This window comes from Seriola lalandi, unplaced genomic scaffold, assembly GCF_002814215.2.
Source record: "Seriola lalandi dorsalis isolate HSWRI2012SDOR001 ecotype SW California unplaced genomic scaffold, Sedor1 jcf7180002054835, whole genome shotgun sequence".
In the NCBI taxonomy this organism is placed as follows: Eukaryota; Metazoa; Chordata; class Actinopteri; order Carangiformes; family Carangidae; genus Seriola; species Seriola lalandi.
The window spans coordinates 19,445-46,979 of NW_019525388.1; the positions used below are offsets into that span (position 1 = coordinate 19,445).

The 27,535-nt window shown below is 41.9% G+C and overlaps 2 protein-coding genes across 9 annotated transcripts in view; one reads left to right on the top strand and one right to left on the bottom strand.

The window, feature by feature from the left end:
- Positions 1–231: 231 nt before the first annotated feature.
- On the top strand, positions 232–17,794 carry LOC111670120 (uncharacterized). 2 transcript variants are annotated; one of them, XM_023426709.2, is made up of 6 exons: positions 232–441; positions 3,674–4,148; positions 5,753–5,828; positions 7,800–7,878; positions 13,508–13,622; positions 15,115–17,794. In XM_023426709.2, the coding sequence occupies exons 2-6, from the start codon at positions 3,714–3,716 to the stop codon at positions 15,505–15,507; spliced, it is 1,098 nt and encodes a 365-aa protein (XP_023282477.1). In that variant the 5' UTR covers positions 232–441; positions 3,674–3,713; the 3' UTR covers positions 15,508–17,794. The 2 variants fall into 2 exon arrangements, with proteins under 2 accessions (XP_023282477.1, XP_023282479.1); XM_023426711.2 differs by having other exon boundaries at positions 15,118–17,794.
- A 43-nt stretch (positions 17,795–17,837) lies between these two features.
- The window catches only part of herc1 (HECT and RLD domain containing E3 ubiquitin protein ligase family member 1), a 54,863-nt gene continuing 45,165 nt past the window's right edge, over positions 17,838–27,535 (bottom strand). For all 7 annotated transcript variants that reach the window (XM_023426713.2, XM_087179405.1, XM_087179403.1 and 4 more), the window contains exons 72-79: positions 26,844–27,013; positions 26,333–26,502; positions 25,459–25,624; positions 25,302–25,378; positions 24,342–24,594; positions 20,742–20,894; positions 20,040–20,345; positions 17,838–18,583 (exon numbers count right to left, since the gene is read on the bottom strand). In XM_023426713.2, the coding sequence (XP_023282481.1) occupies positions 18,398–18,583; positions 20,040–20,345; positions 20,742–20,894; positions 24,342–24,594; positions 25,302–25,378; positions 25,459–25,624; positions 26,333–26,502; positions 26,844–27,013 (1,481 nt within the window). In that variant the 3' untranslated portion in view covers positions 17,838–18,397. The remainder of the gene's footprint in view (positions 18,584–20,039; positions 20,346–20,741; positions 20,895–24,341; positions 24,595–25,301; positions 25,379–25,458; positions 25,625–26,332; positions 26,503–26,843; positions 27,014–27,535) is intronic.

The following is a 27,535-nucleotide window of genomic DNA, read 5'->3' on the forward strand; positions in this document are numbered from 1 at the left end:
TCGCTTGTCACGTGTTGCAGTGAGACTCTGATCCAATGGGAGATTAATTGAAGGCGGTGACGCGGTACAGTGTTTCGTCATGGCGTAATCACGTGTCCGCTCCCACTCCTGTATTTATTTTTCCACAATGCTGTGAGGCTGTTTCCTGTGTGTGTGTGTGTGTGTGTGTGTGTGTGTGTGTGTGTGGATCAGATAGGGGCGGGGAGGAGCGCAGACCGGCGGAGGGAGACGTTTGTGCCCCGCCCCTCTCGCGACACGTTGCCCAGGGAGAGGCTGCACGGGCTGGATGGGACGACCGCCCGCCCGCCTGCCTGCGTCTGTTGCTTTCATGGTTTCGCTCCATCATCAGTCAGCTCTGTTCCGTCAGCGCGTCCGCACACACGGCTGCTGCATGTCCTCAACTCACCGAGCCGGACGGGGGAAACGCACGGTTCACTTCTGGTAAGTGACGGTCTACTGCCTCTCCTGCTTTCATTCCTCACAACTCACCTGGATTCTTCATATTTTATTGTTTTTAAGAGAGAGGGTCGTGGCGCGCAGGTGAGAAGCTTCTGCGCAAAAAAGAGAAACAAAGAAAACCCAAAAAAACACGGATTTTAAAGGTGATGTTTGCAGTTGAAACGCGCCAGTTCAGGTTTATTTCTGTGGTTGTGTAAAAAGAAAAAAAAAAAAAAAAAAAAAAAAAAAAAAAAAAAAATCCTCTGCTGGTGAAATTGTAGCAGTGAAGTTCCCACAGCATTTAATCTTTTAATGCATATTTTAAATTAGCATCTCAGCAGACATTAGAGTCGTGAAGTTGTGGAATCTGCATTTTACATCTCGTCACTTGTGTCAGCTGTGTGTGTGTGTGTGTTGTGTGTGTGTTTGTGTGTGTGTGTGTGTGTGTGCGCGTGTGTGTGTGTGTGTGTGTGTGTGTGTGTGTGTGTGCGCGCATGCATGTGAACTGACAGGCGAAGGGAAACAGGTCCCTGTGTTTGGATGTTTTTTCTTACATAATGTTGGACGACCTGCCCATTTGGAAGAGGCAGAGGAGGGTTATTTAATCTACTGGCCTCTATATTCAGTCATTTCAGGACGCTGTTTTGTAATGTCTCTGAGTGCGGGACTCATGTTCTGGATGAACTCGAAATGTACACAAATGACAGGAACTTAGACCGGAGCTGGATCCAGGATTTTTAGAAACTATCATCATAAGTCAAAATGACCTCAGCAAAACCCTTCACCCTTACAATTAATCGTCTATCCACCAAGAAATCCATAACGTTTTATGTTCAAGCTATTATAGTGGCATTTATTTACTCGTTTAACTGTTCGGTTACACTTGATAGTCTAAATAAGAGCTGTAACTCATAAGTCTAACATGAATGTGCTTTTAATAACTGATTAAGCCATTCTTAAAGCATAAACTCCAACAATTCACTGGTACAAGCTTCTAAAATGTGATTTATTTTCTGGTTTTGTAAGTTTCAGCGACAGTAAATTGGTTGGACAGAACAAAAACATTTGTATATGTCAATTTGGGCTTAAAGAATTCCAGTGGGTATTTTACTGTTTTCTGATATGTTAAAGACTTAGTGATAAATCTATTAAATAAGAAAATTAAATCTATAAATTAATCATTAATGAAAATAATAGTTATGTTTAATCTAAACAAGTTTCTTTTTTCACACTGATTGGACATTTTCTTTTATTGATTTTAGTATTTTGTAGGTCTGCGAACAGCCGAACAGCCAAGAAAACTTTATATTAATTTATATTAGTAGTAGTTGGAGACAAATTGTCAATTATTGTCAATCAATGGACTAATGATTCAGCAAAATTCTTTGTGTAACAACAGTCACATTTAAAGACAGGGAGTCTAAAAAAGATCAGAATCAGAATGATGAAGTGTGTAGATGTAGAATATAAGCTCCTCCTCAGGTCGTTCAAACCTCATCATCTACAGTCCTCATTGGTGGCTACAGCCCCGTCTCAGACTACGTGGATGTTGAACTTTGAAATAAAGAGATCTGGGTTGAAATATGTGATTTTCTCTCAGCTGCTGAAGCATAAACTTAGTCCACATCTTGTCCTTTTCTAACAGTTTCCTAATTTATCTGCCAATTCCTAGAGCTCATGTCTGAAATCCATTATATTTACATGTATGAGTATAACTGTCTAAAGTGTTTATCATGGCTTTGATGGAGTCTTTGTCTAAATGAGGCTGCAGCTAATTTATGCATGTTGATTAACCTTTCAACCTCTTGATTTCCCTGAGTCCCTTCCTTCCTCCTCCAGTGGCTCGGTCATTATAGCCTCATGCTTTGCAGCTCAAGTGTTCAAACCTACTGAACTTTATTTTGAAATCTAATGGAGATCCCTGAATTTCCAAAGAGGTTAAATATGACAGGCTGAACTTTGGGCAAACATAAAGATTTTGAATATTTCTCTCAGTGCAAACATAATATGGCTTCAGTGAAGAGCTGGAACAAGCTGATACATATTTTCCAACTTTAAAGCTACTCATGGGGAAATATAAGGGGAAACTAGTTCTGTAAAAGGGATCTCTACTAGAACCTAAAGTGCTGTGGGTTTTAATAAGGGCTGCAACAAATGATAATTATCCTTATTTGCTCTGCGCCTCTGTTCTGACTGTTTTTCTGAGTGAGGCACGGCCAGGCCAACCACAGCTAACAGATTGTAGCCTGCTACTGTAGCTTGATAAAACTCACCAGTACATGCAAATGGCCACGGTCACTCAGCCATGAAATGAGCAGAAGAAATGGTCAAATTCAGATTCAAATGCTCTGGTATTTCTGAGAAAGTTAACTTTAGCCACTGGGCTCTGATATTACTATCCCTGGGAAAAGCTGTTTAATGATATATTGACTTCCTAACATCCAACTATTGTGCAGCGTTTCCTCGACATGTAGCTTGCTAGCTCAGCGACACAATGGCCGCTTTTTGTCGTGTTGTTGATAAAATTAAAACAGCCAAAAAAAAAATAAAAAAGGGTTGGACATTGACTTGGGTTGGGCCGTGGTTAAGGATGGTGACTATAGTTGTGACATCACAAAGTTACAAAAAGTCCTTATGGCTCATTTTAAAGCTCAGTGTCTGAATCCAGGCTTTTGTGCATTTCTCTGTGGACTGAGCGCTTTGATACTTTCACAGTTTTAATATAGAAGCTAGACTTGCTTTATAATCAAGAAAATACATGGAAATCTACCTTTAAACAATTTAGGACCTTTAAGTTGCTTAAAATCATCTTATTACAGACTGTCTGATGTGTGATTTATATTCTCTATAAGCTCGTTCCAGCTCTTCACTGAAGCCATATGATGTTTACACTGAGAGAAGTATTCAAACTCAAGACTTCATGTTTAGATTGCTGTGCCATTTCAATAAAATTAATATACTTTAGATGTCTCATTTTATACACATTTTCCGAAAATTCAGTCTGACATATTTGGTATCCTTACAAGCTTTGGGATCTCCATGAGAATTTAAAAGTTAAGTGTGTTTGGACAAACTTAAACTGCACGGCATGAGTTTATAATGACTGACCCACCAGGGTTAAAAGGTTAAGTATGACCAAACACTTGACTCTGCAGTTGCACAGAAACTTGTTAACGTGTATCTTCATCACAACATGTTGACATGCTGTTTACAACACAGTGTGTTTGTCTGGCAGGTCCGTGATGCTCTCTGCTGGCTGAGAGTCCAGCTCCATCATGTCGACTTCAGACTCGGATTACTCCATTGACTGGCTCGCCAGCGATGAGGACGACTACGACAGCCCAAAGAGATTAAGTCCTCAGTGCGCAGAGGAGCTGCCAGTACCTCCATCATCATTATTATCATCATCATTATCATCATCATCAACCACATCATCAAAGGAATCTCCTACAAGCTGCTTCCAGTCTGGGGTGACCCAGAGGAGGCGGAGTCACTGCTGTGACTTTAAAGATGGAGGCGTTGACTCTCCCACCGCCCGGAAGACCCTAGCAGTGAGTCCAGTTCAGGGATTTACCTCCGTTTGTTGGCAGCAGAAACTTTCTGTGGAGTCACAGCATCATTCAACCAGGAAGAGAGCACACGGAGCCGGTTCGGGTGGACTCTGTGAAAAGCCTCAACCAGACACTGAAAATGAACTATTCTGGCACAAGGTGAGAGGTTTTCTCCTGCACACATACTGCAAACTAGAGCCTAACGAGTACTGGAGGCTAACTGATATTGATAAGTACTTAACATACAAAACTTGATAAGAACCCCCTCACATTTTATGCTTTTTGGTGGACAAAGCCCCTGAAGGAAATGGAGGCGCGGATGGATTTTCATTCAGACACTTGCCACCTGTGTGTGCCAATTAATCTCACTATCAGTGTGGACACCTGAGTATTAGTAAGAAGACAGCTGTCTAATGTCATGACCTTGGACTTCAACAGAGCTCCGGTCTCCAACAGACACATTAATGTGCGAGAGATGCTCATCACACCAGTACACAAACCTATCCACTGCAGTGGATGTTCATTTATATATAAAAGTCCTGCACTCCAGCTTTTAAATAAAGTTACTGCAGTTGTAAGATAATCGTAAGGACCGCACTTAAATAAATGTTCTTACTTACTTTTAACCGCTGGCTGCAGGGATTTGCTCCCGTTCAGACACAGGAGCATTAGTGAGGTCCAACACTGATGGTGGTGATCAGGTCTGGCTCACGGTCGGTGGTCCAGGTCATCCCCGAGGTGCTGGATGAGGTTGAGGTCAGGTTATGGACCTGATGGCTGTTGCTCCACGGCTGCAGGAGAGTCTCTCTATAACTGAAAAACAAGTTGCACCACACATGTCAGATACAAGTTAGAGTTAAGACACTCCACCTGAGCAGGTGTGAGTCTTTCCTTATTAACTGTTAGAAAGATGGACTAATGATAGAAGAGCTTTTCTTTCCCATATTAGCTGAATGTTGCACCATAAGAAACCTCATAAATCCAGATGGTGCAGTTGACGAGAGTATAATGGGAAACTAACGTTGATTTTATACTCAAACATCAGATCAGGTTCAGTCGATGCACTTGGCTGCTGGTTTTGTGCGTCGTAATGTTTAAACAGCAACAGAGTGGTGCACCCTAAAAGTAAACTACAACTCTAGGTAACAAATCAGCTGCAGAGAGGCACTGACATCAGCCTGGTGATATAAACCAGTGTAACAGGATCTGACTGTTCTAGTTTGATGGTGCTTATCGCATCTCATGTATCAGTCTGAGGCACAGAGTGATGCTCGGGGAAGAAGGCGGCAGTGTGACAGCTTGGCGAGCCACGTGTGAAGGCGTTGATTGCTATCAGTTTCTCCATTAGCTTCTCTCTGCTGTTAATGGCAGCCTCTTATTGAAGGAGCCTGCGGACATCTACTTTTAGTATTAACACGAGGCTAATGGCATCAAATGGGAGAGATTGTTAACGGGTGAAAAGTCAATAAGCTGTAAATCAATAAGTCCCTGACAGAATGAGAAATTGAAGAAATTCAGATAAGCTTGTAACTATGCAGCGATACACACTGTTCACTCACTCAGTCACTCAGTCACTCACTCATCTCATTAAATTAATTGCAGCCTGGGTGATTATGTGAGTTGTGCAATCCTGTGTTCAGTTTAAGGGAAACAATAAACAGCGCTCTGCTGAGGATGAGTACGCGTAAGTGGCTATTAGAAAGCACTTTACGTGGTGCAGCGCTGATAGCATGAATGCTAACTCAATTATCTGTTCCACACAGTGCACGGAGCTGCAGTGCTACATCCAGCCGCTGTCGTCCATCCTGCAGGGCCTGAGATCAGGCAGGTACTCTGAACGTAAGTGTTTAACCCCAGATTTCACTGCTCGGGTTTGTTAATGGGCACATTCTGTACAGATCACACCGCTGTAAACACAACATGTTAATATGGCTGACCCAAAGTGGGGTTGATTATAAAGGCATTTCACTGGATGTTCTCCTGAATCACTCACACAGAATATTTTCAGTAGCATGATGTTGGTCGGTCAGTCTGTCAGTCAGACTTTTGGTCCAGACTTTGGATGAACTGCCATGAACTTGGATAATGATGGTGATCCTGTGATTTTTCATGTAGCACCAGTGGGCCTGCAAACCTGTTTTACTAAAGCAACCATTACTTGACTTATGAGGAATCTCTCTGTCTGACCTGCCCATCACATTAATCTTTCTCATCCAGCTGCTGCTCCACCGATTTTACCCCTGACAGTACCACCCCTCATTATTTTCTTCCCCAACATCTTGTTTCAACTGTAAAGGTCCAGTTATGGAAGCAAAATGATGCTCTGCTCTCATTTTTAAACACTGGTCGTTTTTTTTAAAGCTTGTGTCAACCGTCCAGCTTGCCCTTCTCCTCACCTTCCTCCATTATTCCTGTTGGTGTCTGCACATGTTTAACATAACAGAATAAAATGTCATAACATATGTAATTACAACAGAGGATTAATCGGTAAACAGTTTGAGATTTAAATTCATCTGATGCTAAATGACAGTGGTACTTTCCTTTTGTTCATCAAGTGATTCAAAAGATTTTCTCCTCTTAATGAATATGTGAAATATATTTATATATATCGAAACTGACTGTCCAGAGTGAAACATTCAGGGAAGCACGGTGCTCACTGAAAATTACAGTGGTAGAACAAAGGAAGGGATCAAAGCTGTCACGAGTCATTTAACATCCTTTTAAACTCAGAGTACTTCAGAGATGAAAGACTGGATCAAAGACGCACTGTTGTACACGATTTAGGTGAGATATGGACTGAAGAACAGCTGTTTGCACTTCTTCCTGCACACAAATGCTACTGTGGCAAATAAAAGAGCAGTAAAGTCATAAACCGAGTCCTTCCGCTTTTTTGTGTGCGGAGAGTATGAGATGATGCACTCGGAGATCATCATCATCATCATCATCATCATCATCATCATCATAAGATATTTTGTCAAATAAATATGGACACAAAATACAACGATCATCATTACATAGATTTTTTCTAACATCAAATGAAACAGTTTCAGCATCATTTGATTAAAGAAAAAAATAAATAATTAAGTTACCAGCCATGTTTGGATCACTGTTTATTTAGAAATGTATTTGTCAATTTGTGAAAATGGGATTGTTTTTATGTTTGTGAGCTCTTCATGCAAACTTGTAGGTCCTTCAAAATAAAAGCCTAAGGTATTTGCTAGTTTTAGCTCCTCAAATGTGACGATTTGATGCTTTTTAATGCCATGCATGAGCAAATTAAACAATTAAAATTTTTTTGAACATTTGGTCTGCCAAAACAAAACATTTGAAGATGCCACCTTAGGCAAATTACAACAGGCATTTTCCACTTTTTTCTGATTTCTTATAAACAAAATACTTACTTGCAACTCTATTGAAAATAAAACACTAAACAGAGTTCAGCTGAGGCTGATAGCAATTAGTTGGGTAATTAATTTGTTAGTTGTTAGTTTTTCAGGTATTTAGTCATAAAACAAAGTATTTGACAAATTGAAACTTAGACCTGACGATGGCGCTAGATGAAAACCAAGGTATCAGAAAATGTATTCCAATTCATCTCGACGCGAGCGTTAAATTACAAACCACTCAATATTGTTTACGACATTTAAAACTAAATGTGTATCTCAGTGTGTACCTGAAAGTCTGTACAGAACTTCATGTCACACAGCAGAGGTCATGATCGGTACCGTGGTAAGATCTGTGGTCAGGCGAGCTGAAAAGCCACGTGCCTCTCCTCGTGCTCAAGGCAGATTTCTCTCTCTTCTCCTGCAGGTCTCAGCAGTTTCCAAGAGAGCGTCGCTATGGATCGTATCCAGAGAATATTGGGGGTCCTTCAGAATCCAAACATGGGGTAAATACCTTTTAGAAATGCTTCAGCAGCTTCGACATCTGCTCGTCAGGGCTTCCTTTTTCTTTTTTTCTTTTTTTTTTTGTGTTGACCCTTTTCAGTCCCGGGTCAGCCTGGATCAGATGGAGATATAACAGCCACACGTCAGATAAACAGCAGTTAAAACCATTAGAGGGCTGAACACAGGCAGGAATGCGTGTTAGATAAAATAGTTTTGGAAAGGTGGACACACTTATGGTCACACTTGATGGTTACTGTTCATTAAAGAGCAGAGGTACAGGGCTGCTTTTCTTACATTTATTCAAACCGTCTTCAACTGGGACTGTCCCGATCAATCTGTGTCCAATCCAATACTTATATTCCCCTGAAATATGTATCTGATGCATTGAAATAACAGCAGTAACCTACTTCATTTATTACACATTATTTTTCACAAGCCTCTTGATCTGTGTCTGACAATAAGTGTAACTGATCACTGAAGGTCTTGGTTCACAAATATTAAGTTTATGAGCTTAAATTATTGATTTGATATAAAAGATGAGATGGTACAGAGGTGTTACAGAGTGGAGCGTCTTCCCTCACAAACAATCTTTGGTGGAGTGCAGACAGTGGTTTGCAGACAGCACTTTAACAGGACGACAGATGACTTTTTAATAAAACCTTCATTTCTCATGACATTTAACCGTAACAAAGGGGTGGTTTTGTTCTTATTCAAACATTAATAATTTAAATGACAAACTTTCAAATATTAAACCAAATGTATTTGATGTTGTTGAAAGGACAAATTTCACAGAAACTAACTTATTATTCCCTGCCTCATATTTTCTTCCTGGACTTTCTACGACCCTCTGTAACGTCACAGACATGAGATATGACTCTGAGCGACTTCAGACAGGCTGAATACACAAATGCTACAAGGCTGTTTCCAGCTGGTCTCCATCTTCATTTTTAAAGCTCATCTCAGCCTTTGATGTCAGGTGGGCAGATTTTATCTGATACGAAGGTGCGGTGAGCGCCGTGAAGTTTGTTTGACAATCACAGGAAAACATTTGAAGGTCGTTTCATACACTTGTCTGTGATTTACAGCTCACACAACTCTATCAGTGCCGTACAGACACAGTTCACTGCAGCCATGTGCTTCTAAGTGCAGATTAAAACAAAAGCAGGGAATTATTTGGAGGGAAACTTTGACATCTGACGTCAGTGAGTTTAATTTCCTGTGAAGGTCTGAAGGACTCTGCTGAATGTGGACTTTTAGATTCTTACATTTAGAAGTTAATGTCCTAAACTCTGTCATTTTACTTTTATTTTGAAGGCTATTGATACTTGAGAATAATAAAAATCTGTTGATGGCCAGTTCTGACTTTTATATAAACACATAAGATGAACAAACATTTTGTGACAATGATGTCTGAGTACAAATATTTTACAGCTGAATAAAAACTTAATTACCACAGGTGACAGTTACAGGAAATATAAATGAATTTTAAATTATTTAAACTATAAATAAAAGTCACAAAACAAAACTATAACGAACTTCTTGGCCTTATTAAGATTAGATTGACAAATTAATCTTGACTCAGGATCTTTTTACTAGAGCTTTTAACTGCAGGCATGTGACAAATAAAACTCTGAGCTCCTGTTTCGTGGCAGCATCGCTTATACATGAAACATAACATGCAATTAAATAATAATAAATTGTAAAAATGAATAATTATGTATTATTGAATATTATATACAACAATAAAATACAACCTCATCCCCCACAATGATCGTATTGTATATTGCGATATTTGGACAGGACTATAGCAAGATTTGAAATGTTGGATTTCGCTCACGCGTAATGTTTGCGTTGACGTTTACATTTGTGTCATTTGACGTGCTGAATCAAACACCTTCACACAGTCTCTGCTCAAAGACATTCATGATGTTGCACTTGGTTGTTCACATGAGAAGTGACGGATGTTATGTGAGGAACAGAAAAACAGAGCTTGAGACAGAAGTTGAAACTGTTTTCTTACCTCCGCACATCAGAGAGAGTCGCTGCGTGAAGAGGACGTGAATGTCAGTTTGTCGTTTTCCAGAGGTTACACTTATTGTCAGACACAGTTTGGTGCCGTTGTCAATGTGGTTTCAGATGCTGCTGAGTGATCCAGCAGCAGGTCAACTGTTTCTTCTGTTGGCCAAGAGGCTGACCTGCTTTCTGTAACAAAAACAGAGCTTATACTGCACTGTACATTTCCACACTTTCTCCCGGTCTGACACATAAAACTGACATGTGGGCTGTGAAATGAACATCTCTGTTTAACACCGAGCGTCTGAGCTGGACCACACATGGAGCGCTGCGGCGTAGGTGGCGTCAAATCTGTCCCAGTAATGTCAGATTTAACACACATGCGTCCTGCGGTGTGGGGAAAATATCTGAGTCATCCACCACCAGAACAAATTGGATGTTTTTTTAGGCTCCGGTGTTTCACATTTGGCAGAATAAAATCGCTGCAGTGCATTGAAACAGGCGGCAAGACATGGCAGCAAATCCAGCGATGCTGGCAGTGAAGACGCCGTAAAGTCAAGGTTAACTGAGACATTTACAGCAGCGAGGTCGACGCTGCTGCCTCCATTCACAGCTGATGTCTGATCAGTTTTAGTTTTAGTGAGTTAAATGTAAATCCAGGCTGTAGCGACAGGATTCCCTTTCTGAAGTGAAATAAATCTCAGTTCCTCACTTGTCCGCACAGTGACCTGAAACAGAAACATCTGTACCTGCTCATGTGATCCAGTGTGGAATAAATCCTAGCCTCGTTACAAATGTAGTATTTTTTTTATTGTAAACTCAGTCACCTCCTCTTCCACAGCGTCAGCAGCTGTGAGGCTGTGGTTTGTGGTATACTGATACCATGTTTTCATTTTTAAGTTTATTTTGTTTTTGTAATTGAGGCAGAGCTGGAAATAGTCATAATCTTGACTTTAGCTTTTCCAGAGATTTTAACTGCACCTCATGGGCTTCATTATCATTTGGTGTTTGCTCATGTGTCATAAAACTGGTTCGATTGTCAGCATTTGACTCCAATGAAAACTATCATGTGGTTGAAAGGTCTGGCAAAGCTAGTAAGTGGACTTTGAGTTAAGAGTATTTTGTCGAATTAAATTAAACTATAATAATATTAATCCTAACATAATGTAATGTAACTGAACATTTAATTGTTTTAAATGCAAAATTTAGACATTAAGATCTAATTCAACTGAATAACTTTGGACTTTTAAAGATGTCAACTTGAACTCATTTTATAGACTAAATGATTAATTGAGAAAATAATTGGCCAATTAACTGATAATGAAAATAATTATTAGTTAAAGCCCTAAATTTTTGGTGCCTATCAGCCGAGTGATGGTGCTGTGTGATAGACAAGAGCCTAAATCTTTTACACAGTGCTGTAAATGTTGTTGTGAAATATGTGGTTCTGCGTAATGAGTGAAATATGACAAATAATAATGATGAAATACTTTTACTTTGGATATTTGAAGTACATTTTGATGATAATACTTCTCTACTTTCACATGTTACAGAATACTTCTTCCACTAATGCCAAACCGTTGTGTTGGAGTGTATGAAACTGTACAGACTGATAGTGTGACGTTGAGAAGGGCGGCGTGTTTCTGTGTGATGTGATGCTGTCCTGGCTGAAGTCGCTCATTTTTTGACTCCATCTCATGGCTGTGAGCGGAGGGCGGGGCCTCAGCAGGCTGCTCCGGGGCCTTTTGCTCTATTTATAGCCAGTGAATGGAACGAGGGCCTTCCCCCGCTGCCACGTGTGTGCTGCAGCCTGCGTGCATGTGTGTAGCAGCGCCGCAGTAGCAGCTCGCTGCGGTCACATTTCTCATGTGGAACTGAACATGCACTGCTTGTCTTCCTCCGTACTCGACATGTGATGCTTGTATGTGGACGTGCGCTCAGATAGCATCACACAGACGGACAGGAATGCACATATACAGAGATGAGCCGGCCACTCGCCCCCTCGCAGCCTTTTTATTTATTCAGTCTTTGTGCTGTTTCATGTTGTCCACCAATCAGATAAAGGCAGAGCGCTTAATGTGTTGGCAGAGGCTTTATAAGGCTTATGTAATGGCCATTGGCGAGACATCCCTAAGCCATCTGAGCTGCAGGGTGGCTCGACTCCGACTCTGTAATCTGCAGCTGAAAACTCCTCTGCTGGAAAAATGTCACAGTGTGAAGAAACAAATGACTTCACCTCATCCTGTCAGCAGCACATCACTCACTCACCACTTTGTCCTGTAACTAAACAGTTACAGTTTGGAGATACTAGACTGTAGTTGTAGTTTCTATTTTATGCTGCTTTATATTTATTCTTGACTACATTTCAAAAGGTAAATCCTGTGCTTTTTACTCCACTACATTGATTTGACATCTGTTGTAGCAGCTAGTTTATAAACCATCTGTTCAGTGACAAAATCTCCTTCTTATCATCATTTCATTTGTAATCGAGTCTTTAAAGTGACAATGAGGAAGGTGTCGCTCGCAGTGACGACCCTACAGAGAATCCTGCCCTCAACTTTACAGCTCATTGTTTTTCTGTCCAGACACTTTACTGTCCTGGTTCACTCTCACCGCTCTCATCTTTGTTTTTCGGCAGCTGGTGAACATAGTGTAGCGTTTAGCTGCTAAAGAGCCAGATATTTCCCTCAGGAGCTGGTGGAGACCAAACACACAGCTAAAAGAGAGGGAAGACTGGAGTTAGATTAGTTAGAGTCATCAGATGGATATAAACACAAATCTAAATGAATGATAATGTTGCTCCATAGATGCCTGATGCAGATATAAGATACAGATAGGTAATGGGTTCACCATATCAATTTATGCCCTGTCAATGTTGTTTCTTCTTATTGTCTTAATCTTAATCTGACAGAGTGGTAGAATCCTGTTTCCAATGCAAATTCTCGTTTGTATAACAGTATATTCTATAGCAAATTTAATTTGACTTAATTCCACATCAGCAATCTGCCTAAGTCTTTAGTGTTTCGAGCTATAAACATGAGGTTTTCTCGCACATCCAAATGTCTTAGATGCAGCAGTGTCACTTCAGTCTTGAAAAGAGAGAATATCCTGCACCCTGTTCCTTCTCACCATCACAATTTATTTTATCATCCTAATGTTAAGTCTATCTAGACCTTCACCAAAAGTATTTTACTTTAAAGAAAAGACTTAAAATATTTAAAATACTTACCGAAACATGGGGATCTTCTTCTTTTCAAGACTGAAAAACATGACGTTGAATACAGAACTTTATTGTTCAACAATACTTACTACTTTTAGGAAGAGGTTTTTAGCACCTGATTATAACGAGAAATATCTTCATGAGATCGTATTTAGAGAAGTTAAAGTTTTCTCCACCTCAACCAACGACAGCAGATAAAACATGATGAGCACTTTTACTTTTGAGCCTTAAAGTTCAGTTCTTTTCTTCTATCCTTTCACCTGAGGAACATTCTCCGTGCAGGACTTTAACTAGTGATGCAGTACTTTTACTTTGTGGTGTTGCTACTTTTACTTTAGTGAAGAAGCTGAATAATAATAATATTAATAACAACACTGTTTGTCTCTGTTCTCCTCTAGTGGACGCTTCCTCAGCATTATACTGAAAATAGAAGAAATGCTTCAGAGTTGGTTCCCTCATATCAAACCAAGCCTGCTCCACACAGACGACAGCACTCCGCCGAAGAAGCAAAAGGTAAAATATGTTAACGATAATGCAGCTGCAAGGATTAATCCATGAACAAGTCAGTCCAGTCCAGCTTTTTTAATGTGAATATTTCTGGTGACTGTATTCATCTGTGAAAGTGAATCTTTAGATTTACACTGTCGGTCAGACAAAACAAGACATTCGAAACTGTCATTATGCTCTCCACATTTTATAAACCATTAACTAAGAAAATAATAGGTGGATTAATCAGTAACGAAAATAGTTACTCTAAACAGCTCTAAAAATAACAAAGATAAAAAATCCTGCACATCAAAAAGTTAATGTAGTGTCTGAATTCTTGGTAATGAGGCTCTGATGGTAAGAAGAGAGCTGTGAATCAGATTATGTAACAGGATCCTGGAAGAGGACCGTGAATATATTAATGTATTTTTGCTGGCGATGATTTCCAGCAGCAACAGGCTCAGTTTCATAAGACGAGGTCAAGTAATGAGGGGAAAACCAGAGCGGCCTCGCACACAAGAATGTGTTGACTCTCTTGACGGATAAATCCACATTTGGAAACGACCAAACTAAATTTAACCGAGCGCGTAGAAAGATTTACAGAAGAGAAACATCTGCAAACCAGACAAATCATTCAGTCACTTTATTTCTCCTGGGAAATGGATCTTGACGTTTTTAAAGATCTGCCCTCTCTGTCGTTTTCAGTTTGTCCTCTCAGATCCGGATCATCAGCAAAAACGAATCAGTTGTTCTTGGCTCAGGTTGAGTCACTTCACTAAATGTCAGGGAATCAGTTTAGAAGGAGCTGGTTCACAACCATTTCTCATACATGTAAAGATCCCTCCAGACAGGTTTGAAGTCATTAAAGGTCCCATATTGTATAAAGGTAGATTTCCATGTCTTCTCTGATTATAGATGAGGTCTAGGTTTTATATTAATACTGTGAAAGTGTCAAAGCCTCAGTCCACAGAGAAAAGCACACAGCCTGTATTCAGAAACTGAGCCTTAAAACGAGCCGTCGGGAACTTTATGATGTCACAACAAAGCGTTCACCGCTCTCAGCCACGCTGCAAGCCACGCCCCCTCAGACCCACCATCCACCCCTGCAGGATCTAGTGTTTGCCCTGAGTGTTTTTACCTGAAATCTGCTGTATTTTTATTCAATCATTCAGAAAACAATCAGCCATTCAGAACACCGGCTCAGAGCCTCCTCTCTTCTGATTGGCTCACTGACCTGTTGTTGAGCTCCAGAAAGAAACCTGAGAAAGGAGATGTAAAATTACACTGAGATGGTTTTTGGTTCTTGAAAACACAACTGTACCTTCTTATGGATCAACACTTCAAATAAAACACAGGAAGTGTAAAATACGGGATGTTTAAGTAACTGAAAGAACAGATGAAATCTTTGTCAAATTAAGATTCAGTTGAGATTAAAGCTGCAGTTTGTGTAACAGTTTTCTTGTTGTGTTTAGAGTTTATTTGTTACTACAGTTGATGTTCTCCTTCTCTCTTCCTCCAGCAGCATCATAGCAGTGTCTCCCCTCCCTCCTCTCCAGCGTCTCTCCGCATCTCAGACGTGGACCCGACAGCCTTGTACTCCTCCACTCACCTCAAGTGGCTTCACACGTCGCCCATATGTTCCCTGAAAACTCTCGAATCGACGCTCGGCCAGCCCGCCGCCTCTGCCTCCCCCTTGCCCGCTCGCTGCAGCAACGAAGCGACCCAAGACAACGCCGTCTCCTCCAGCACCGACTCGCACACGGAGCCCCCGCGCCGCCTCAGCGCTAACCCTCGTCTGAGCCGGGGGCCGCTGCCCTTCAAGATCAGCTCGCCTTGTCTGGAAAGACTCCTGCAGGCGAAGGACAGCATCATCGCTCCCAGGGCCGTGGGAGACGGAGGCTGGCCGTCGTAGCCGCCCACAGAGGACAGTTGATCTGGGGACGGGATCTCATCTTTCAGGCCCAACATGGCTTCCACAACGCCGAAGATACTAAAAGGCCTTAAAAAAAAGCATGTTTCAAAGTCTTCTAAGTCTTCTTTTGAATCTGCAGCTCAGTTGTTCGAGGTCAGAGTGTGACACAAAAATACAGGACAGGTTCTGGGTTAAAATGACAGCACAGATTTGACTGTTGTTTCAGTCACAGATGACTCGACAGTGGTCATGTGTGAGAGGAATCGAGGACCTCTGGGTTGTTTGAGTTGGACGGATTTCATCTTTTAATGAGTCCAAAGGTTAAAACAATGTTGGCAGAGGGGGGTGGGGTGGGGGGGGGGCGGCGTTGCTGAGACATTTTCCCTCAAAACAAGACTGACTGAGCAAAAGAGGCAGAAATCATGAGCAGAGTTCCTCTGAACACACGGACACGATCGTATTTATGGACCTAAATATGAATGAATGCACATTACATTAGGTTTAATGGAGACCTCTGGTTTTCATACCTGAATACTTTGACTGTTACTTTGTTTGATCTGCTTCTCTTTAGGTTTTTAATGATTCCTCTACCTCATGCTGACACCACAGTTTGACCACATCAGAGACGAGCTGCTGTCGGGTAGAAACATCTCAAACTTTTAACAACCTTTGTTCAACAGTAGATTCAGGGAGGAAACTGTTTTTCCAATACTGAAATTTGCCACAGTTTGTCAGTTTTTAATTACAATTAGCTTAAAATCATCGATTTAAACAGCAGCACATGATATAACACCCACTGAGAGTTGATTAAGATAATACTGAATTGTTGCCCAGCTCTTTCTCACCTCACGGGAAGTTGGACGGTCGTGGTTTGTTTTCTTCTTTTACACGCTGCATGTGTGAGGTTCAGGCTGGTTGACCTTCGTGAAGACCTTCTAATATATTTGGTCACCAGTTGTGACTGTCTGTAAACTGTTTGATTTAAACACTGCTGTGACACAGAACGATCCCAGAGGAAAACTCAGAAACCAGACTTGAAACCATTTAAAAGACAGGTTTGGATTTTTTCAAGTTTATCTTGTTACAATATTTAATTATCGGTTGCTGTCAGCTTTAATTTCTCTCCATACTGGCCTGACGCTAATGAGTCATCATGTTGATACCTTTGGAAGTTTACTGCTGATGTTTGGTTCAGACAAAAAACTTGCATAGTCTGAGGAAACAGAAATAGGGAATTTAAATACTGTAACTGTGGAAGAAATGCACTCTGTTGGACAAACTCAGACTTATGAAGCCAGCTGTAAAAACATCTTTGTGAAGACCGAGATTTCGTCCCTTATTTCTTCAAGCAGTAGAAATGGGTTCACACCCTGTATGGAAAGTAGGAATAACTAGTGACAAAGGCCTTTTTTCTTTTGAAATCTGACCTGATCATTGAAATGTGAGAAAAATTTAATATTTGATCTGTGAATTGCAAATCTCCAGTGTGAGAGCAGCAGGTTGGTCCTTGCACTCCTCTGGGAGGGATTCATAAGAGCGGGAAACGAGTCCGTTGACCTTTTAGTTGCAATATGCAAAAATGGCAACGGATAATCAGAAACCATCTAAGAAGTAACGTATTATTTTTAAAGTATTTTGGATTTGCCACCGCAGATGAAAAAAATTGTGGATAAACGGGAGGCTTTTTGTTGCCTGTGATGACGCAGCAACAACAACAACAACAAATCCCAGTCACCTGTTTGCACATCACTGAAGTGAGGTACTGAATTGAACAGAACCAATGCAATTTTACAAAGTAGTTTAGAATCAAGTGTTAATGTGAGTTGTGAATTAATCAAAGACTCGCATTATAAAACTCTTCGACGGAGGAGGAGTTTCAGCCGCGTTGTTCAGACGTCTTGTGAAACACTTCTACTGTAACAAACCCAGCTGTGACTGTGTGCATGGGTGACCTACACTCAACGCTGTACCTGAACGCATCCTGTGCAGACAGACTGAGGACTGAAGCTGCTGCTCTCACTGCTCAGCCTGTGCAGACACTGTGTTAGGTCTGATGTGTGACAACGACCAATCAGTCAACGTGTGTGGCGTGCGTGTAAAAATCCAAACCTGTCCGTTAACCAACACGATCAGAGAGCATGAACACAGTGCTTAAACATGTCGGGAGGTTTTTTCCTTCATGTATATAGTTTTGTTTTTTTCACAGTTTATTTACTCCCCTGAAAGATGGCCTTTGTGATATTTTGTACTTCTGAAATAAATGTGACGTCTGCTTTCTGAAAGAAAACATTTGTCTCTTTTTTCTTGTTTTAAGCAGCAACAACAACGAATCAATTATGCAGCATTTATTGTTGTTTTTTTTTTTGTATGCTTTGGGAAACTCGGCATAGGCAATGAAAACAATAAATATGGATATTATGCAAAACATTTTCCTAATGAAGCATTTTACACAATGTACAATATTCTTTTTTTTTTTTCCTTCACCATCACTTGCTTTTATATTCTATACACATTTCCAAACAAATAAACATAACCTCCATGCAGAAACCCTGAAAATGGGATGTGGAGTAATGGAAAAAAAAAATTAACACTAAATGCACTTCTCGTGTGGATTTTTGTGTCATTAAAAACTGCTAATAAACCACAAGGAGAAATGAAAACCTGTGCTGTTAAAGTACATAAAACTGATGTAAAAAGTGGCCCATTTGCTCAGGAGTTCCCTACAACTGATGCAGTGATGACGATACATCTCTGGGTTTGCGTGTGTGTGTGCGTGTGTGTGTGCGTGTGTGTGTGCGTGTGCATGTGTGTCGTTTGAATAAGACAGTCCATGCCCGGTCTTTCCTGGGACTCTAATTTATTCATGTGTGCACGTGTGGAACTGCCTGCGTCAGTAGTCCGTGTCCGAGCCCTCGGCGTTGTCCACATTACGGGAGAGCATGTAGTTGTCCATGTCGATGGAGCGGCAGTTGTTGATGGCGTAACGCAGCCTCTCCGCCATGACGGCCTGGCTCGAGTACGGAGGCAGACGCAGCTGGAAGAAACAGGTCTGAGAGGTGGGCAGGCTGTCGTACGGCTGTGGATGACACAGAGAGGGAGAGAGGGAGAGAGGGAGGGAGAGAGAACATCACTTCAACACTTTGAACAGAAAATAACTCACATTAAAAAAAGCCGGTGAGAAACGTGAGAAATGTCCAAAGACGTTTCTGTAGCTTTCTGAAATCTGACATTCACACCCACTTCATGCCATGATTGGTCAGCCGTGCGGAGGTGAGAAACGCTGGGTTTGAACATTTCTCCAGCTTTCTCTTCGTTACTATTTCTGTCCCTTTTCATATGAACTGAGTGCAACACTGTGAACGTCTTCCAGGGGAGAAAAATGTGCGTGGTTATCCCCACATTTAAATAATACAGTGTCTCCCCACTCTCTATGACGGATGGATCATCGCTCCACTTTTGACTGTGGACGTTTAGAACAACTATAAACACTTTTGATTTCCAATGTGGACGAACAACATGTCAAACAAATCACTTTCTTTCTATTAAGCAGGTTGAACAAAGACTTTCTGTTGTAAAGTCTCCACTGCAGAAATTCTGCTCATTGTGATTACAGCTCTCTTACAATGAACAGTGAAAACACAGCTACTGTGCAGGAGTAGTCTCCTATTCAGTTAAGAATCAAAACTCCAGTTCTGTAAATAAATGAGGAAGAAAACGAGCTTTGGCGATGGCACTGTTTTTGGAAACTTAAAGGAATAGTTCTGCATTAATGCATTTGTTCGCTTTGTTTCTGAGAGTTAGAAAAGAGGATCGATACCACTTTCATATCTGTATGTTAAACACAGACTGTGAAGAAACATGGACGTAGCCTCTGTGACGTCACTCATAGATTTGAAGCTCAGAGTGGGCTGCTCCGCCATCACCATCTTGCCAGTGCCTCGCTCGAAAACGGTTTGAGGCAAGCATATGTTCACACACCTGTCACTCAAAGCAGCCACGCCTTCAATTACCTGTTTAATAAAATGTAAATGGGTGAACTATATAAAAATTCATCCCCTGTACAGTTGTCACGAAGGGGGAAATCAGTTATAGAAACTAAACGTTTTTTTGTACCAGACTGTAAACATGTTTATTTCTGATGTAAAGTTGGACATTTTAACACGGAAGTCACTGGGGATCGAATTGCTTTTGGAGCCAGCCTCGAGTGGCCATTAGAGGAACTGCAGTTTTCTAGCACTTCAGTGTTGGCTTCATGTTTCAGCCCCTGAGGGTACTGCTTGATGTTAAGTACAGAGCCGCAGTCCAAAGACTTAGCATTACCATCAGAGGTGCAAAAAATTTGCATCACCAAATTATTTAATGAAGCAGGTTTTTAACTAAGACTACAAATGTAAATGAGCCCAGTGGAGCTGCTCCTCTTCCTCTGTATCTGCTCAAAACCTCAGACATCCCCCGAGCGTGTAAAACTGTAATATGGAGTTACCCTTCAATGTTTGAGCACAACCGCAGCACATAGATCCTGATCCACTCACCCTGTCCACCTTCATGATCTGAAACCTCTGCGAGATGTCAGCGGTGTTGGCGGGCAGCCTTGAGCGTCCGGAGACGAAGCGCATGAAGAGGACCCGCTCCTCGTTGGAGAACTCCTCCAGAGTCTGCCAGAACCACTGCACCAGGGAGTGCTGCTCGTCCACCTCTCTGTACCGCACCACCTTCTTCAGCACGTCGCAGCAGATCTCCGGCATGCCGCACACCATCTGCTCCAGCTGCTTGGCCGTCAGCAGGGACAGCAGCGGCACCGGCACGATCCACGACATGCCCTCGCGAACCGCTGCCACCTGAGAGGAGGACAGGCAGGTGAAGGTTTAGGGTTCGGGGTAGGACTGAATCTTAAATCTGCTGCTTCAGTCCGATGGAAAGAGCTTGAGGGGTTTCCTTTGTTACCTTGTTATCGGAACCAATGAAATCCGTTTCACAGTTACACATTTTTTGTCACTTTAATATCCATTAATATCCAATTAAATATGCTGAAGCACTAAAGAAGTGTGGTGTGAGGAAGTGTAACTGTCCAAATACTTGTGTGGTGTGGACTCTATGTGTGTAATCACGTCTCCATCCGTACTGATCTTGAATAATACTTTACACACAGGAGTCACCTTTAACAAAATAAACCGTAAAACACTCCTGAAACAGACCTGTAGTTACAGCAGCACTGATATCAGAGAGAGTCTTACCTGTCGGTCTATTTCATGCAGCCTGTACTCAATAGCTCTTTCCACATACTCCTTCCTGTTGGAGAAAGTGAGAGGGATGCTGTTTCCTCCTGGGATGATAGGCACCATTTTACCATCTGCACTCTGCCCGACAAAGGAATCCAGAGGAATCATCTGAAAGACAACCACAAAAATCATCAGTACAGCTCTGAGATACTGGTCTCCAAATAAATACTACTGTACTGTGCATACACTGTAATACTTTTTATTGTCAAGATAACTCCTCTAAAGGAAAATGTTTTGGAATTTTGAAATTAATTTTGTCTGTTATTTACAATTAATGACACCCAGAGGACCGATAGTGCTATAGAGCAATGTTTTAATGAGTAGGCTCCTGTTTTGTTTATGTGTATAAAGATGAACGTGGGTAACATGATACTCATTCCTGCCATCAGCTTCATGCTATTCCACTGATGGACAGTAGGTGGCAGCACAAAGGAGCACAGTAAATGCCCGCAAAGGCAAGGAGAAAAAAAACAAGCTAGCCAGTAAACATGGGTTTAAAAAATGCACGAATGAGAAACTTAGGACTTAAGTCCCTTTGACTTATTTAGTCTTGAAATTGATGTTAACGCTGTAGAGAAGACTTCTCACTCACTGAGCAGAGAGATCAACGTTGGACTTGTTAGTCACACAATTAACATTAATTAGCGATGGCTGATATGAGCTGAAGGCCGGAGCTGAGAGCGTCACAGACAGCTCCAGCTCTAAATGAGAAGCTGCCAGCTGAATGTTTCATACACTGTTCTTTAATCACTAATCTGTTATCGCTCCTCTCTCTTATTATCAGTTTTTACATTTCTGTGTAATTTGCCAATGTTAGAAATCACAGTCACTTTGCATCCGTGCATTTCACACACTAATTTTCACTCTCATATGCCGTGAAATTCTTCTGTGGTAAAAGAGAGCTGCGCCTGATTAGGATCAGATCGGGACATCTCTGTTCAAGGTGAAATATTGACGAAAATGTTGAGGATCCGCCCGTTTGATTGGACTGGCACCAACATTTAACGGGTTCTTCCCCGGCCCGTATCCCATCCCTCCACCAAGTTAAGTGCAAATCAGTTCAGTACTTTCTGCATAACGGACACGTGTGAAAACAGCACCTCCTTGGCAGAGGTGATAATCGTCTGTAAAAGTTTCCATTACATAAATGATGATGTGACAGACCAGAGGAATCAGTTACAAAAGCCAAGATGTGTCTATAGATTTATTCACCGGCCTGGTAGGAACAAGAGATGATAAAATCATGGTAAGACAGCTCGTCTGGCAGAAGCCGATTCGATGCCAACAGAAAAGCAGAAAAGGCGAAGGCGAAGACGGAGATTCTTCCACTCTCCCACACTCCCTCCTTTCATGCCAATGCAGCAGATGCAGCCTGTTCCTCTCCTCCCTCAGCCTGGCTGTCGGAGCTGGCCGTGGCAGTGTTGTGGCTCCAACCCCCCCCCCCAATCTCTTCTACAAGGCTGGGAGCCGGGCCAAGTCTCCGCCGGGCAGGATATGCTGCATCAACAGCGGCCCTGGCATTCCTGCAGGCTGGGGGCTTTACAGTGCAGGGGTTGTTTGAGGTTGTTTGGACAGAAGAGGGGCTCCGGGATATGTTAGCTTTCTGCTGTTCAAGCCAGCCGATCTGTGGTTTTTGGGTGGGGTTGGGAGGGGGTTGTGTGGTCTGTGTCAGAGTGGTTGTATCAGTAATGGCCAGAGCCACAGACGTGCTGAGGTTTTATCAGCGCTGGGAGAGGAACAGTGTGTACCAGAGCGGGAAGGAGAGGCAGAGCAGCCTCAGATGAGCTCTGAGTGCTGGTGTTTAAAAAGCTCACCCACAGCCCCCCCACCCCCGCCCCCCCAGCAGGGCTTAGATTAAGCTTTCACAATGCTTAAAACTGGTTACAGCCACATTACTGTCACAGTTTTCTCAGCCAGTTTGGGGTATGGAGTGTGAACACAGATTCAGAGTCACGTTTGGTTCATTAATGTTCAGCCATAAACAGGCTTAACCTCCCATAAATCACATCATTGGCTCCTGTTAGCTCTCAGTGGGTGTGGCATGGCCGTGGTATGTGACATCACTTGGAGTTTGTTTTGGTTTATGACAGTCAAGTCTGGCTGTGGGAATAAAAACAGGCTCCTGTGGCTGTGAACTGGTTGCTTATTAAAGTTTTAGGCAGCACACGTGTGATTCTGGAGAATCAAACGTTCACATGACCGCGGAGAGGTAAACCTGCTGCCCACCCTGTCAGAGCAATTCTCAGTCGTTCAGTGAGCCTGTGGTTACAAAGATGTTAATGTTGACTTTTAAAATTCTTTATTGTGCTGTTGGAGCCTGTGCTTAGGCATAAATACAGTGTGATGTGAGTAACTGATGTTTACTGCTGAGCCTTCAGGAGCTGGGATGACGCTCATTCAATTTTTATAAGCAATAAAAGTTTCCAAACTGATGAAGCCAAAGACAAATTTACATTCACTGTCATAAATCCAGTCTCTATGTGCATACTCAGTACTCAGCAGACCTTTCTGTACATTTCCTTTATACTGTGCTGCTAATATACAGCTCTTGCTTACAGCACAAGATGTGTTTAGTTTAGTTAGCATTGAAATTACAGGATTACAGGCACTTCACAGATACTTTTACTCATCACACCTGTGTTTTAATCCTGGGATTGGACTCATTCCCTTCATCAACCTGCCTCCCTCAAGGTTAGCATGTGATATACATTACATCACCATATCTTGGTGTTAATTTTGATAGATTTTTGTTTGTTGTAGGGTCGTGCTGATGGACGGTGATCGATGATTTGCCCGGCCATAGTTCGTATAATATGTATAACATGTATGACCGCATGTAAGTGATGCTTGCAACACCGATGAGCTCACACACTCTGACCAGCTGACTGTCCTACAGCGTTGCTTGTTGTGTGTAAGTGCTGCGCTGAGGATAAACAGAGCAGAGCAGATCAACGGACTCACAGAACATGTCACTTAGTTCAGTTTCTTAGCTGCTGCTTTTCATGGTTGTAAATACAACTTTCGGACAGTCAACGAGAGAGAAAAAGGGAACTGAAAGCCATTAACAGCTGTTTCTACGCACCTCCTGCTGATTTTGAGTGATGGTTGTACATCCTCAGATTATTTAATGTAAGTAATTAATGCTTTGTTGTTTCAACATAGTCATAAAATGTAGCCTATTCGTCATCCTACTGTCATCACTCACGATGTCCGAGAAAGAGCGAAAGAAAGAATGGCGAGGAAAACTGGACACGCTCGCTCTTTGGTTGCTCTTTCTCTCTCACTCAAAGGGCAACGATCATATCGGCTATTGGCAATTTGACAGGGTGACAATAGGACGATCCGACTATGGATAAGATCGCACAACCCTAGTTTGGTGATGAAGTGCATTCATTTATCAGGTATTCAATTTACTTGATTAGCCACAAACAGATGTTTCTTTCATTTTTAAAAATTCATCTAAATTGATACTCATGAAGATGTGGATGGACCGACTCCTATGGGAGAAGAAAAGACAAAAGACTGAATATCAAAAATCAAAAATCCATTTCCCACCTCGTGGAAATTATCCTCAGTGATGCCGCTGTCTTCAATGTGAAGAATGCTTTTGAGCGTCTGCACATAGAGGAGGTCCACTTCCTCCAGGTCCTCCAACAGCAGGGGGATGCAGCACAGCTGTTTCCACACCAGAGGAGCCAGGTGCAGGTCCAGAGGCTTCTTGGTCCGGATGGCGACACCCATCAGGATGCCCAAAAATTTAAACTGGAGCATGTGCTCATCCAGGCAGGCAGACGGGTTGAGGAGGAACCTGGGCGGATGAAAGGACACAGAAATATTTGGTCTAAGTTGCTTATTTAGAAGACACTCGGAATATGTGCCATCAAATTAGCCAACGAGTGCTATAACTGAGCAGCACACCTGTCGATGTAACCTGAAAGCAAACAGGACAAGCTCTTACAGAAGCAACAAATCTGAAACGTTCCTAAATATTCATACCTTGAATACTTTTACGTAACCCTCAGTTCACCCCAAATTCTGTTAGTTCTTGTTTTCTACTGTTTATTTTAAAAATATACTTGAAGTAGCATTTTTTCATTTTCAAGATATAAGACAGAGCTGCAAAAGATGACATGCAAGAAAACTGTAAACGCCACAAGGCTTCGGGTTTTAAGAAAGTTTGAAATTGAATAAAACAACAAATATCAGATGTCTTTTTGGGGAAAATTAATAGGCATCAAGAAGCTGCCAAACTTTCAGTACTGATCAATATCATCTTTAAAAAGGAATTTCATATTGATCCAATATATTTTACTAATGATATTTGTCAGATTGTCATGTTTGTGATCCTTTTTTCTGCAGGAGTACTGAGCTGTAACTCCACACAATGACAGAATAAAAGTATCATGGTTTTATTTCGATACCAGATACAAGACATAGAGATGTGACTGGTCCTAAAGTCTGAGTACATTAGAAACATTTGGGTGGACAGACGTGTTTCCTCATGGTCTTCCTCACCTGTCTCTGTTGTAGCCAACCTCTGCTGTGGCGTTGGGGGACGGGATAAGCAGGTCTACCACCCCCGTCTCCAACTCCTATAAACACAAACAAATATCACTGTATCATAAGACATCCAGTAAACATCTGGTTCATCTGGAATTGGATCTGAACATACCTGGCACATCTCTGTGATGGTGTCATCAAAGACCCCGCCTGCATCATCCGCCCCCTCGCCCACCAGTTTCACCTTCCAAGCCCTCGAAGGCAGTCGAAGGTCCGAGGCGTTCAGCTTCACGACCTGACGAGCGATCTGCACAAAGATCGGTTTACACTTCCGCCCCCTGCAGATAGTCACAGTCCGACGAAGAAAAAGAGAGTTTGAAGTTTTAACACAGTGAGACGACGTCACAGACTCATCCTCAAGAGTGAAAAACACCATTGGCTGTTGCTGCAGCTGTATTCACTCTGCCTTTCTTCAGACATTCAGCAGAAGTGTCTGCGTAGGATTCTGTATGTACATCGTTCTATGAGTATGTTTGTTTGTAAATTACTGTTCATTTCTTACACAATCAGTGGCTGGTAGGAGGTACAGAGCAAACATTAACTGCAGGTCTGTAATTTGAGTTCATCATAAATGCAGTAGTCTTTCTTCATATTCATGATCATATTCAGTCACATCAGTTCGTTGTCATCACAGAGACAGAGAGTGGACTGTGAAATGCAGGAAAGATGACATGTATCACTGCTGTTGTCCACCATGACTGCTTGTTAACTGGTTGAGCGTCACGCTGCTGCCGGTGTCAGTGTCCTCTCTCTGTTTGGGTCAACTACATTTTGGATCAGGTCTTATTATCCCCTGGTCTATTGGGATCCACTCTGACGGTTCTCGGGTCCCTTTTAGATCTCGTCTCTCTTTTTAAAGAAAATTAGTTTAGGTGGGTTGGGTTCTTGTTGACTTCCTAAGGGTCTGCTTCAAATTAGGTTCAACGGTTTGGACACATAAAGACCTGTTTATTACACAGAAAGATGAAGTCCAGTGGAGTACTGACCGGGTGGAGATTCGTTTGACTGTGATCTGGGGGCCGTAGTTCTTTCCCTGCACCATGGTCTTGCCTATGGAGCGCACCATGGGCAGAGTGTACACTCTGGGAGCCAGTAGGGGTCTCAACTGCCCCTGGACAATCCCCCAGGTACCAGCATTGTAGTGGGAAGTACAGCTCTGCAAAGTAAGAATTATATTTACCATCATTATACCAAAGAGTAAAACACACTGTCCTCATGAGTGATGCAGACAACTCTTCAGCCAGTTTGTTGTTTCAGCCTCCAGAATCAGACCTGTGGTGCCGCTTTTCCTGCCTCACATAATTCTCCTTTAATCTTAAACTTAGTTACTTTCTCTCTCTTTCCATAAAAGACTATTTTCCCCTGCTATTTTCTAACTTTGCAACAACAATCTTCATCTAAATTTCTAACAATTTTAACAGTTTTATCTGCGATATAAACAAGACTTGAGTTTGTTGTGTTTGTGTGTGTTGCGTGTGTGTTGGGTTCTTTGCCCACCTGGTTGTTGGGGCTGAGGTTGAGCAGTCTCCAAGAGGAGTACATGAGGTCGGAGAAGTGGTAGAGGAGGCGTAGGCGAGCCCTCACTGCCTCGATGCTCACCTCCTTCAGCCCATTGTACTGAGGAGGCACCGCCACGGGCAGACCCAACTGCAGAGGAACCGACGAGCCTGAGGAGGAGACGGAGCGAGACACAGCGACCATGAGAGACGAGGAGGACAGAGCAAGGACGCATCACCAGACGGACACAGGGTGAGGAAAACAACAGAGGAGTGAAAGACCGAAACGGTAAAACTCTGAACTTGCAAAGATAAGTATTTTAGACAAATAACAAAGAATTCTACATGAGCAGAATCTTTTGGATAGGTATATTATATAAACAAAGTAACACAGTATAAAAAAAACATTATGAAATTTAGTAAATCTGCAGATCATTTCCTGGATTAAGCACTTAATCATTTAGTCTTATAAAATGTCACAATTTCTTAGAAACCAAAGTCTAACAATTACTTTTCTTTTGTCAGACCAACAGTCGGTCAGCTTTTAATGTTTCATTTACTTTAATCAAAAGCAGCAAATCTTCACACTCAAGGAGCTGAAACAAACTAATGAATTTTTGCTTGAAAAATGACAGAAACAATCAAAATAGCTGGTAATTCATCTTCTTTCAAATGGCTACTCAATGACTTGAC